General features: G+C 40.6%; 1 protein-coding gene across 5 annotated transcripts in view; it reads left to right on the forward strand.

Annotated features, from left to right (window-relative positions):
- LOC144604843 (bile acid-CoA:amino acid N-acyltransferase-like) overlaps positions 1-5,106 on the forward strand; it is a 38,707-nt gene extending 33,601 nt beyond the window's left edge. For all 5 annotated transcript variants that reach the window (XM_078419589.1, XM_078419587.1, XM_078419591.1 and 2 more), the window contains one exon: positions 1,830-5,106. In XM_078419589.1, coding sequence (XP_078275715.1) covers positions 1,830-1,960 — 131 coding nt within the window. In that variant the 3' untranslated portion in view covers positions 1,961-5,106. The remainder of the gene's footprint in view (positions 1-1,829) is intronic.
- Positions 5,107-13,218: the final 8,112 nt, after the last annotated feature.

Consider the following 13,218-nt stretch of genomic DNA (forward strand, 5'->3'; position numbering starts at 1 on the left):
GGTGGTGCTGGCTCGAAGAGGTGAATGGCCTACTGCACCTATTTTTTATGTTTCTTTGTTTAATATCTGACATTTTACTTCAGGGATATTATCAAAGTAAGCAATTGATTTCCTGAAAGAATTTTTGAATTATAGGTTGTATTGGATAAAGTAGGAAAACATTTATTTTGCAATTTAATCCCGAAGCATGAAATCAAAAAGGATACTTTACCCCCTAGAAGTTTCCATAATTGGCTTACAATATCTTTTGACTGCTTTTATTGCATAGGGGGGCAATTTAAAAAAAATGTAAGCCACTTGTGCACTGAAGCCTGGTACTCCACTAAATAAGATCACGCTAATCTGATTGCAACCTCATTACTATATCAGTAGCTGCTCTTCCTCTCCTTGTTTATCAAATATCTAACCACTTCTGCCTTAGAAATATTCAAACTTTGCTTCTACACCCTTTCAATAAGAGTACCAAAGGCTCTCAAATTAAAATGCAGTCATCCTGAATTGGAACTTGGTCCAGTTGCTATTATGTAGACACAAGGAACTGCTATTAGTTATGCCACATATTGCCAGTTTGTTTTCATTGTGTGCTTTCATTGTTAAAACATTGTTAAAAGCACATCAGTGCTTTCATTATTAAAACTAGCATCGCTACCACCATCAAACACCTCCACTTTGTGAGCAGAATGATAGGAGGGGAAATCAGCTGTGAGGCTTTGAGCCCAGCTAATTAAATTTTTTAAAATTATTTGGGGTATTTTTCCTTGCATTCCCTCCATCGATGTTGTTATGTAAAGCCTGCTGCCAAAATCCCTCCCTGCCCCTTTCAGTGTCATGTACTTCCCTCCAACATCATTTGAAAGGCACAAAGAAAATGAATATAGTCTTGTGTACATTTAAAACCATAATTCATAAATATGCAAGTAATGTGCATCCACTTTACAGTTTTTGGTTGTTTCATTCTCACCTGTATAGAGAACTCTGCACGTTTAAAAAAAAATGTTCCTGGTATCTGAACTTCCCTGGCAAAGCCTCATTTATTGTTGATCTCAGGTTAGCGTTGCAAGGTATGAACTTCACTGGCAAATCCTGATTGCCAATCTCAAATTGGCATGACAGAAAAATAGGCCAGCCTGTATTGTCATATCCCATTACATTTCATGATAAGTGTGTTGTATGCTTTTTGAGTTGAAGTTTGGTGATATTCCCTTATGCACCCAAGCCTCTCACTATCAGCACGAAAAAAGCTCTCCCTTTCAATTTGTTACTGACCTGTTTCTGTAAAGTTTACATGGGAAGGCGATGAGGAGCAACGAGGAAGGAAAGTGAGATTTAAAAAAATGAGTTTAGACCAGCATGTACTTGTAGATTGGCTGTTCTGAAACTCCAGTACTCGTATCTCTTTCATCTAAATGAGACCTGCCTTGTTTCGGGGGACAATTGGGGAAAATCTAGAAAATTGGGTTGGCTTGTTTAATTGATGACAGATTGAGGATCTATTCTAGGAATCATTAATTATTACTTAATTCTTCGCACCATCTTAATTCAATGGTACAGAAATATGGATAGAATGAACCATTATGTAGAATTGAGTAGAGAGCACTCAAAATGTTTGCTTTCTCGGCAGCCTTGTGAAAGCTGCTACTTTGCAGATAGAATGAACAGAAATTGACCACATTTCAGGAAGTTGTTTTGCTCTGTGCATGAACGAAGGGTTATTTTCTAATAAATTGTGAGAATTGCACGAATTGAGCTGTTGGACTCGAGCAGTAATGTAGAGTTGGAAATGATACTTAATCTAATATTTTTTTTTGTAATGCCTTTTCTTCTTGCAGTTAGAGTTTTGTGGGGAGGAACAACTAAACCTCATGCAGATGCTCAGGAGGATTCCTGGAAAAAGATTCTTGCATTTTTAGAAAAGCATCTTGTAAATGAACACCCTGCTGGAATGCAATCCAATCTGTAATTTTTTGCAAAATTACCAATCGTGCCTTCAAAAGAAGCAACTTTGTTACCTACCTTTTTTAGTACAGTTAATTAATACCTGAGGTTGGATGATAAAGCTGTGAATGGAAGGGGACGTTTCAAGCCTTTAATCCCCAGGATCAAACATTTAAAACAATAGATGGATAAATGCATTAAAGATTTATGAATCAATGTTTTTTTTCCCCAGAAGGCTGTTGGTATTTGGCCATTGAGAATATTTCTTGCTAACTGTAATGCTATAACACTATATTCTGTACTCCAGTATTTTTCTCTTTGCATTACCTGTTGTACATGTATACGGATTGATTGTACTCGTGTATAGTATGATTTTAACTGTATTGCACGCAGCAAGGTTTTTCACTATTTCTTAGTACAAGTGATAATAATAACCCAATATATTCATGAATCATAGGTAATGTATATATTCATGAATCATGTGGCAAGCTGGGTAAAGATTTAACTCTTGTTTCAGTGAATAAAGACTACTTGCCAGTAGTGTTCCACAAGGATTGGTGCCAATCCTTTGCTTTCTATGATTTAAAAAAAAAAAGTGATTTAGATTAAAATGTTGAAGCCATATTTATTTTGTAGATGATGGAAAAATTAGTTGCATTGGAATATGAGTAAAAAACCTGCAGTGGAGCAGATACTTATACTGCATTTAGTGTTAAACATTTTCGCATATCTGCTGTTCTTAAGTAGTATCATGATATGGTGTCTTTATACCCATTAAAGTTGGTGATTTGTCTTCTCAAAATGTATGTTTTCTTATGAAAATATCCAATATATTCAATTATCTCATTTACTGTGAAATTATGCATTGAATAAATTATTTCTCGAAATCATATTCTTAAGTATTGTGCTCTGTTATATGTGTAGTTATTGTAAAATCACCAACGCCATGGTTTTGAGGTATCTCAAAATACTGTAACAAAAATGTTGTGTGAAAAAGTTGCCACTCTTTCTCATTCCATCTTAAACCCATGCATTCGAGTTCTTGATTGCCATCCACTGAGGAGTTCTCCAAGTGGGCAGAAAGAGCCAGAAACATCTAGGAGGAAGTTTCAGAAGCATGTATGAGGAAAGGGATCGTTACAACTCAATAGGCCATAGATTTGATTTTGATACGAGGTCTCGATCTTAAAGCATTTTTTTCCTTGGCTATTCAAAGGCTGTGCTCTCATGACTTTTCCAGTGCCTCATCTGACTCGTTTATTGTTGAAAGGCTGTTTTACAGTAGGCAATTGTTGGGAAGGGATCATTGTTTTATGGCTCTTTAGGGTAAAGCCTATTCTCTTACTTTAGTAACTTGATGATTTGAAGCTCAGCCTCTGGCTGTAAACAAATGTCATATGCTATTGGAGTATAACAGCAAGCTGGAGCGATGTGGGTTCTGCAGTGAATATATTGTGGTTTAAATGGTTTCCCAAGTGTGTAGATTGGCTCCATAGAAGCAGGAGTTAGTGCATCAAGTGCATCAAAATTGAGATGAGTTCAACCAATACCACAGCTGTGCTCTGTATTCAAAAGGAATTTCAAGGCCCAACTTACAGGAATGATGCAGGATGGGCTAGTGGCAGATTTATAATGCAATGCTGCCACCTAGTGCTGGCAGACTCCATTCTTGGATATAAACCAGTCAATAAATTCAGTTGGAGACACAAACTGCAAATGCTGTATTCTTGAACAAAAAATAAACGTGCTGGAGGAACTCTGGGTCAGTCAATATCTTTGGACAGAATGGACAAACAATGTTTTGGAGCTGGATCTTCCTTCAGTCCATCTATCCATTACTGCCACAGATGCTTCACCCACTAAATTCCTCCAACACTTTGTTTTTTGCTCAATAAATTCAGCTTCCCACTACATTTCTCACCTTTGAGAGGAATTAGTTTTTTAGAGGGGGAGTGGTGGCAAAAGGAGTTGAGCAATATCCCTGTACTTATTGCACATCTTAATTGGCTTTAAGACAATGGTCATGAGCCACCTTGAGCCACAGAGGTTTACATAACGCAGGTGTTAGGTTGTTCCGGAATTTTGACCCAACAAAGAGGGAGATTGTTCTATTTCCAAGCTGGAATCACATGAGACCTGGAGAGAAGTTTGGAGAAGTTGGCCAGATAGAGGAAATTACATGGTTGGCCACCCATCAACGACATGCTTTGACCACTGTTTGGTGGGGGGTGGAGGTGGGGAGATGGTTGAGGCGATAGTGATGTGTGGAGTAGAGTAAGGGAAGCAATGGGTGTTGGTTAGTGGGTTCAGAGGGAGGAAACTAGCTGCAACTGCTGTGATGGTGGCATTGATGCCTTGAATGTAATTTTAGAAAAAAATGCATATTGAACCTGCTGTGCAAGGCAAGCTTGATCTTTTATTCTTTGAGATTGCAGCTCTGAATGATGTTAGATGCCAGAAACTCAGGATGTGAGTGACAAGAATTTATGGACGGAACTGATCGAATGCCAGCCTTGTTTTATTACGAACTAAAATTAACTGAAACTATTCCTGTTTCATAAAATGTTTGAAGTTAGCTAAAAATGTTGCTGGTATTCCATTCTAAGAACAACAAATGTAATGTACCTTCTCTAAGAGCACAATCAATGCAGTCAGCTCTTTATTCAATGTGTTGGATTTTTTTTCACGACCAAATTCAAGTTTTGCTGTGTGTTACACACTGCTAGTAAGAAATATTTAGGAGAGTTTCAAAATATTTATTAAACTTGTAATGCAAAAAAGTATTTATGAAATGATAGCAATTTGTACACCACCCCATCTCTGCTTTCTCTAAATTCCACCTCTGGTTCAGAGGTACGACAGATGTAGAATAACATTAAAATTCGGATAATATGGCACCCTTGGAGCCAACAGGCTTGCTGGACTATTGTTTTCTACTTGTATTAATTAATACCCAAATATTTTCATTTTACTTAACATGTAGTCTCTTTTTTGCTCTGGTTTATTTTCACCCACATGTTCAGGAAGTAATGTTGTATCCTTATTGTTTTGATGTGGTTATGCTTTATTCTTAATTGTTAACTATATGTTTGTGTTGTCATTTGTGAGCAGAGCACCAAGGCACATTCCTTGTATATGCATACTTGGCCAATAAACTTGTTTATTCATTCATTGAAGGATCTGTTGCTAATGTTTTGGTCCAGATACCGCAGGCCACCTTCAGGGGTCTGGGAGACTCCGAGCCTCGGCGGGTCGGCGCTGTTTTGGCGGCACACGGAGGACCAACAGCATATTTGGCAGGTGGTCAGAAGATTTTGGGTGATCGGTGTATGTACATTAGTCATTTCAACTTCGGGAAACAAATATACAATTGCCAATGTTCAAGATGGTTTGAAATTAAAGTAAGAGCAAACAAGTTGGTAACCCACATCAATCTCTTCATGTCCATTCAACGCAAGCAGTACTAACAACAGTAGATTCACATCAATTTTGCCAGGATTCAATTTAAGTGGTACATTTAATGCAATTCACAACACATGAATTTACACAAAAAATCAAAGAACGCAATGCTGGAAGAACTCAGTGGGTCAAGCAGCATCAGCGGATGCAAAAGGTGTAAGTTCACATTTTGGCTGAATCAGGACTGATTCAGGGTCTCAACAATGCTGACTTACATTGTTCCTCCACGGATGTTGCTTGACCACTGACTTCATGCATACCATTTTTAGATTTAGAGATACAGCGCGGAAACAGGCCCTTCGGCCCACTGAGACCGCGCCGCCCAGCGATCCCCGCATATTAACACTATCCTACACACACTAGGGACAATTTTTACATTTGCCCAGCCAATTAACCTACATACCTGTACGTCTTTGGAGTGTGGGAGGAAACTGAAGATCTCGGAGAAAACCCACGCAGGTCACGGGGAGAACGTACAAACTCCGTACAGACGGCACCCGTAGTCAGGATCGAACCTGAATCTCCGGCGCTGGATTGGCTGTAAGGCAGCAACTCTACCGCTGCGCCACTGCCGCGAAGGTTGTGGGCTAACCTTCACATGCAGAATCTTTTTGTTCAGACAGGCATAAACCATTTAAACCGGAGTCTTGCCAAATTGTCCCCCAGAAAAGACAATCAGACTGATAAGTTTACACAAAACCACCATAACTTGTATCCCAGTAACTGTTGATTTAACCATCCATCCATTTAAAAGCAGCTAGGAAGAGTTGGAAGAAATTTGAAAAAGATTCTGTTTGGGATCTGGAGTAGCACTTTGTATGAATTACTCCCCATTACTTTTAGAACACTTCTGTTTCCCCCCCTGTTCCTAGTGGTGGTGAACACCTGTGATAATTCTTTGCACAAGGGTGGCAGAATTCATTTTTGTTGTAGGAATCCCATTGTGCTTTCTGAACGAAAAAGAAGAGTTGGAGTATAATCAGGTATGAAATTTCTTAAAGGAATAGTTGAGTGTCTCACCACCTGCATTCTTTCAAATTACATCAGGTCGAGTTGTATCACATTGCATTCAAATCAACTCCGATATAGGACAAAATACTGGAAGAATTCAGTCAAATCTGCATCGTCCTCAGAACAGTTCACATGTTGTTTAACTTGTAGAGTTCTTCCAGCATTTCTGTTTTGCATATACAGTTTTATTTGTTTTCCAAAGCAGATCAGTTCAGTCTAATTCCAATATGATACTTTATTATCCTTTGCAAAGGATACGTATAAAGGAAATTGAATTTTCCTCGCATCTAACTCATGCATTATAACATTCACTTTGTTTGTCCTTCAACAAGAATGAGTTGTTAGCTGCTCCATGTTTGCTTGTAACTCCAATCTTGCTCTCTTTACGTACAATTTGTGACAAGATAATACTTGCCTTAACAAAGTTGCATTTATATCCTATTTTTAAAACAGGAAATGTCCCCTCTAAATGTAGGATAAATAAATAGATTGAAATGCATTTTGAGTTTTAAAATGGACTAGGATTTTTTTTTACATTACATAGTTAATTTCATTTAAGTTGAACTCTGGGAGGTGTGGCTGCAAAGTGTACAACAGGTTTGAATGTAAAGATGTGGTGAACCTATCAACTTGAACTCTGTGGCCTGACTCATATTGTCAACATTTAGATAATGTTGACAAGACTGAGGTACCTGAAGGAACATGGAGGCTAATGATGAAGCTGATAAGATGTATTTTTGAAGGTGCATTTGGTGATCTTAACCTCGTTAACCACTGAGTATAGAAGTAGGGAGATCATGTTGTAGTTGTATAAGACATTGGTGAGGCCACATTAGAGTATTGTTTTCAGTTCTGGGCACCATGTTATACAGTGCATTCAGGAAGTATTCAGACCCCTTCACTTTTTCCACATTTTGTTACGTTACAGCCTTATTTTAAAATGGATTTAATTTTTTTTATCATCAATCTACACACAATACCCCAGAATGAAGAAGGGAAAACAGGTGTTTCGAAATTCTTGCAAAGTAATTAAAAAGAAATAACTGAAATATCACATTTACATAAGTATTCAGACCCTTTGCTATGACACTCAAAATTGAGCTAATGTTCATCCTGTTTCCATTGATTATCCTTGAGATGTTTCTACAACTTGATTGGAGTCCACCAGTAGTAAATTAAATTGATTGGACATGATTTGGAAAGGCACACACCTGTCTACATAAGGTCCCACAGTTGACAGTGCATGTCAGAGCAAAAACCAAGCTATGAAGACAAAGGAATTGTCCGTAGACCTCCGAGACAGGATTGTGTTGAGACACAGATCTGTGGAAGAGTATAAAATAATTTCTGGAGCATTGCAGGTCCTGAAGAGCACAGTGGCCCCCGTCATACTTCAATGGAAGAACTTTGGAACCACCAGGACTCTTCATAGAGCTGGCCGCCCGGCCAAACTGAACAATCGGGGGAGAAGGACCTTGGTCAGGGAGGTGACCAAGAACCCGATGGTCTCTCTGACAGAGCTCCAGAGTTCCTCTGTGAAGATGGGAGAACCTTCCAGAAGGACAACTATATCTGCAGCACTCCACCAATCAGGCCTTTATGGTAGAGTGGCCAGACGGAAGCCACTCCTCAGTAAAAAGCACATGACAGCCTGCTTGGAGTTTGCCAAAAGGCACTTAAAGGACTCTCAGATCATGAGAAACATGATTATCTGGTCTGATGAAACCAAGATTGAACTCTTTGGCCTGAATGCCAAGCGGCACTGCTTATCACATGGCCAATACCATACCTATGGTGAAGCATGGTGGTGGCAGTATCATGCTGTGGGGATGTTTTTCGGTGGCAGGATCAGGGAGACTAGTCTGGCTCAAAGGGCCGAATGGCCTACTCCTGCACCTATTGTCTATTGTCTAAGAGATGCAGCCCAATATTAGATTATAGATGCTGGCAGTAAGATCAGTCCGCAAAGTGGTAGCCATAAAGCCCGGAATCTCCAGCATTCATTTTTAATCTGCTTATGTGGGCCATTGAATTTACCCTTTGAAATCTCACTTTTACTTGTTTTTATGCCAGTTTATTAGGCTTGTATTATTGGAAAATCAGGCTTCCTCTTTTAAATTCATTTACCCCATCACTGATGCCTGGAAGTTCCAATATTATCGTTTCCTTGTGTATCTGTGATGGAACAAGGTACAACATTCAACTAGTTGATTGGGGAAAGTTTACGTGCGGTACAGACTAAGCTTTTAAAGTTGTGAAAATGCCAGAGTTCTTTAAACAAAACAACAACAGCAGAATTATCACTGTCCACAATTATACATAGTTTTGTGATATTCCACCATGTTGTTCTTTAGTGAGGAAGGAGACAAGGCAAGCAGATTTTGTATCTAACTCAGATCCTGGGGGGACAAGGCTTTCTCCATCGCTGCTCCCACCCTATGGAACTCACTACCCCAAACCGTCAGAGACTCCTCCTCACTCACCACATTCAAAACATCACTGAAGTCTCACCTGTTCAGCACTGCCTTCAACCACTGAAGGTCACCTCACCTTCTGTCTCCTTTTTCTGTTTGTTTACTTATTTATCTATTTATTCACTTCTCTATGTTCTAGAAATCCCTGTAAAGCGTCTTTGAGTGTTTGAAAAGCGCTATATAAATGTAATGCATTATTATTATTATTATTATTATATATGTAAACTGGAATTGAAAATGTAATCAGGTAGATCTATTAATGGCATTTAAGAGGCTTTACGATTGGCACATGGACATGCAGGGAATGGAGAGATGTGTGCTTGCAGGCTAAGGAGACTTGGCATCATGTTTACCATGGACATTGTGGGGTGAAGGGCCTGCCCCTGTGATGGATTGCTCCATGTTCTGTAGCCACAATTTCTGAAGCAATGACAATAATTCCAACTGGCAGCAAAATAAGCTTGAAACTGCCATGTAAAAGCTCCAGAATTCCCCAAAACTAGACAAGCTTCATTAAAATGCTGGTTCTGTGAATTACCAAGTGCTATCAGCTGCACAGAAGCATGAAAGGGCAAAAACAATAAAACAGTTTTGAAAGTTAAATCCAGTACCTTAAAACGCAAATTTAAGCAAAGTAGTCTGTTTCCACAATCAGCTTTTACATGTATACAATAAACTAAATGGTGGATGGCTAATTTAACTTCCAAACTACTCTTGCAGTGCAAATGAGGTGAGGAGAGAAGGCCAAAAATAGTTTAGTTTAATTTAGTTTAGTTTAGTTTATTGTCAGGTGTACCGAGGTATAGAAAATCTTTTGTTGCATGCTAACTAGTCAGCAGAAAGACAATGCATGATTACAATCGAACCACTGAGACCACTGAAGTCTTGGATATAATCAGAAATTGTGCTCTTGCAGGTAACTAAGGACAGAAGATATCTCAGTCATGCAACATCATACAACATACTGCATACAACATCACTTACCTGGGCTAAATGTGAAGCAAAAGTAAAAAATGAATATGTATTGAATCAAAATGTTCAACATTCTATGTGATATCTTTAATCTCCCGCAGAAGATATGCAACAGATGGATAATAAAAATGATAATTCTTCAAAGTGAGGATGCATTATCACCTGACATGTGGATAGCATCCATCAGGATAAATATGTACTTCAATGGGTTTAAGACAGTTAATTAGGTTTTCACATTGATCTGTGCTTGAGTAGAGGCAACCAAAGTCAGCATTAGGTAAATCTGCTTTGGAAAGTACAGGAACCCACTGAGTTGGAAACTGATGCAACATCACAGTGTTCATCCAGTGTAGACACAAAATGCTGGAGTAACTCAGCGGGTCAGGCAGCATCTCGGGAGAGAAGGAATGGGTGACGTTTCGTGTCGAGACCCTTCTTCAGACTGATGTCAGGGAAGGGAGTGGGACAAAGATAGGGTGTAGTCAGAGACAGGAAGACTAGTGGGAGAACTGGGAAGGGGAGGGGATAGAGAGGGGAAGCAGGGACTACCAGAAGTTAGAGAAGTCAATGTTCATACCGTTGTGGTGTAAATTGCCCAAGCAAAATATGAGGTGCTGTTCCTCCAGTTTGCGCTAGTATGCCTCACTCTGCCAATGGAGGAGGCCCAGAACCTTATCTATTGTATCCGCTGTTCCAGATTTCAACTTCTCTACATTGGCGAGACCAAGCGCAGGCTCAGCGATCGTTTCGCTCAACCTCCGTCTCAACCAACCTGATCTCCCGGTGGCTCAGCACTTCAACTCCCCCTCCCATTGCCAATCTGAACTTTCTATCCTGGGCCTCCTCCATTGTCAGAGTGAGGCCCAGCGCAAATTGGAGGAACAGCACCTCATATTTCGCTTGGGTAGTTTACACCCCAAGAAAGAGATAAAATTGCTGGGGTAATTCAGTGTCAGGCAGCAGCTCTGGAAAACATGGATAAATAATGTTTCGGGTCAGGATCCTTCTACAAACTGATGGGGGGGGGGGGAAGAAAATGCTGGAAGGGAGGAAGGGCAGGACAAAGCCTGGCAAGTGATGGGTGGATACAGGTGAGGCTGGTTTTTCGATATGTAGGTAGTTGGACAAAAGCCAGAGATGAAAAGACAAAATCCTTGTGAAATAAGGATAGAATAATTGTGAAGCTAGAGGAAGGAATATAGGTGGAAGGGAGATATGTGTGTGAGTGCAGGTGGTGCATTGGGAAGGGAGTGACGGATTTAAAGTTAACTAAAATTGGAAAATTCGACATTCATACCATTAGGTTGTAAGCTACCCAAGTGGAATAGGAGGTGCGGTTCCTCCAGTTTGCATGTAGCCTCACTATGGTAATGGAGGAGGCCCAGAACAGAAAGATCTGCATGGGAATGGGAAGAAGAGTTAAATTGTTAGCAGCCAGGAGATCAAGAAGGCTTTGGCAGACCGAGCGCAAGTGTTCTGCCAAATGATGGCCAATGTAAAGGAGCAGTAGATGAGGTTCTCACCTTCCACCCCATCAGCCAGCGTATCCAACAAATTATCCTCCAACATTTCCATCACCTCCAACGGGACCCCACTACTGGCCACATCTTCCCATCACCTCCCCTTTCTGCGTTCCGCAGAGACCGTTCCCTCTGTAACTCCCTGGTCCACTCGTCCCTTCCTACCCAAACCAGCCCCTCCCCAGGCACTTTCCCCTGCAACCGCAGGAGATGCAACATCTGTCCCTTTACCTCCCCCCTCGACTCCATCCAAGGACCCAAACAGTCTTTCCAGATGAGACAAAGGTTCACCTGCACCTCCTCCAACCTCATCTATTGTATCCGCTGTTCCAGATGTCAACTTCTCTACATCGGTGAGGCCAAACGCAGGCTCGGCAATCGTTTCGCTCAACACCTTCGCTCAGTCCGCCTTAACCAACCTGATCTCCTGGTGGCTGAGCATTTCAACTCCCCCTCCCACTCTCAGTCTGATCTTTCTGTCATGGGCCTCCTCCAGTGTCATAATGAGGCCCACCGCAAATTGGAGGAACAGCACCTCATATTTCGCTTGGGCAGGTTACAGCCCAGTGGTATGAACATTGACTTCTCTAACTTTAGATAGTTCCTCTGTCCCTCTCTTCTCCTCCCCCTTCCCAATTCTCCCACTGTCTTCCTGTCTCCACCTATATCCTTTCTTTGTCCCCCCCCGACATCAGTCTGAAGAAGGGTCTCGACCCGAAACGTCACTCATTCCTTCTCTCCAGAGGTGCTGCCTGACCTGCTGAGTTACTCCAGCATTTTGTGAAACTATCATTACCTTTTCATCATTCCAGAGGGAACATTCCTTCTGCATCTCCCTGGTTTACTCTTCCATATGCACCTTTCTTGTAGCACCTCTTCCATCATCCAGGAACAAGATTGCACCTTCCCATCATCCAGGCATAATCAGTCTGAAGAAGGGTCTCAACCCGAAATGTCACCTATCCATGTTTTTCAGAGATGCTGCTTGACCTGCTGAGTTACTCCAGAACTTTGTGTCCTCTTGTGTATAAACCGGCATCTGTAGTTCCTTGTTTCCACATAATTGTACCTTCTCAGTTTTCCTCTTCCATCCAGTTTAACATGCTCCATTCAGGCTGGTGATACAGTCTCCTCTGCAGAGCAGAAACCAACATAATTTGGATGATTATTTTGTTGTACGCCCTATTTCAGTCTGCAGAGATGATCCTGAGCTTTTAATTACCTGTTTTTGTAATTCTCCATTCCACTCTTGCCCTAAACACTTTGGTCTTTTGCACTATTCCTGTGAAATCCAGTGTAAGCTGCAAAATAACATCTCTCAACAAGATACATTATAGTTTTCGGGAGTCAACATTGAATTGAACAATTTTAGAAAACAGTTTAGGTCAGTTCTGATTAACAGTTATCAACCTTCAACATTAATTCAATACACTTTCTCAACACAGATGCTGCCTAACCTGCTAATTCCAGCATTCTCTTTCATTTCATATACTTGGCAGCCTTAGTGTTTTCTATCTCATATTTCAAAATATTTCTCCTCTTCTCTTCTGATTCAACCTTTTTCTAACATACTTAAGATCAATTAACAAGCTTTTGCCACCCTTTATCAGTCAGCTCCAATTGACATTTCTGACATTTAATTCCACCTTCTTACACACATGCCCTTTTTCCCCCCAATCCATCACCTTTCCTTGGAACTTTAGTTTAGTCCAGAGATACAGCGTGGAAACAGGCCCTTCGGCCCACCAAGTCCGCGCCGACCTGCGATCCCTGCACACTAACACTATCCTACACATTAGGGACAATTTACACTTATACCAAGCCAATTAACCTAGAAACCAGTACGT

Source organism: Rhinoraja longicauda, chromosome 23 (assembly GCF_053455715.1).
Source record: "Rhinoraja longicauda isolate Sanriku21f chromosome 23, sRhiLon1.1, whole genome shotgun sequence".
Classification (NCBI taxonomy): domain Eukaryota; kingdom Metazoa; phylum Chordata; class Chondrichthyes; order Rajiformes; family Arhynchobatidae; genus Rhinoraja; species Rhinoraja longicauda.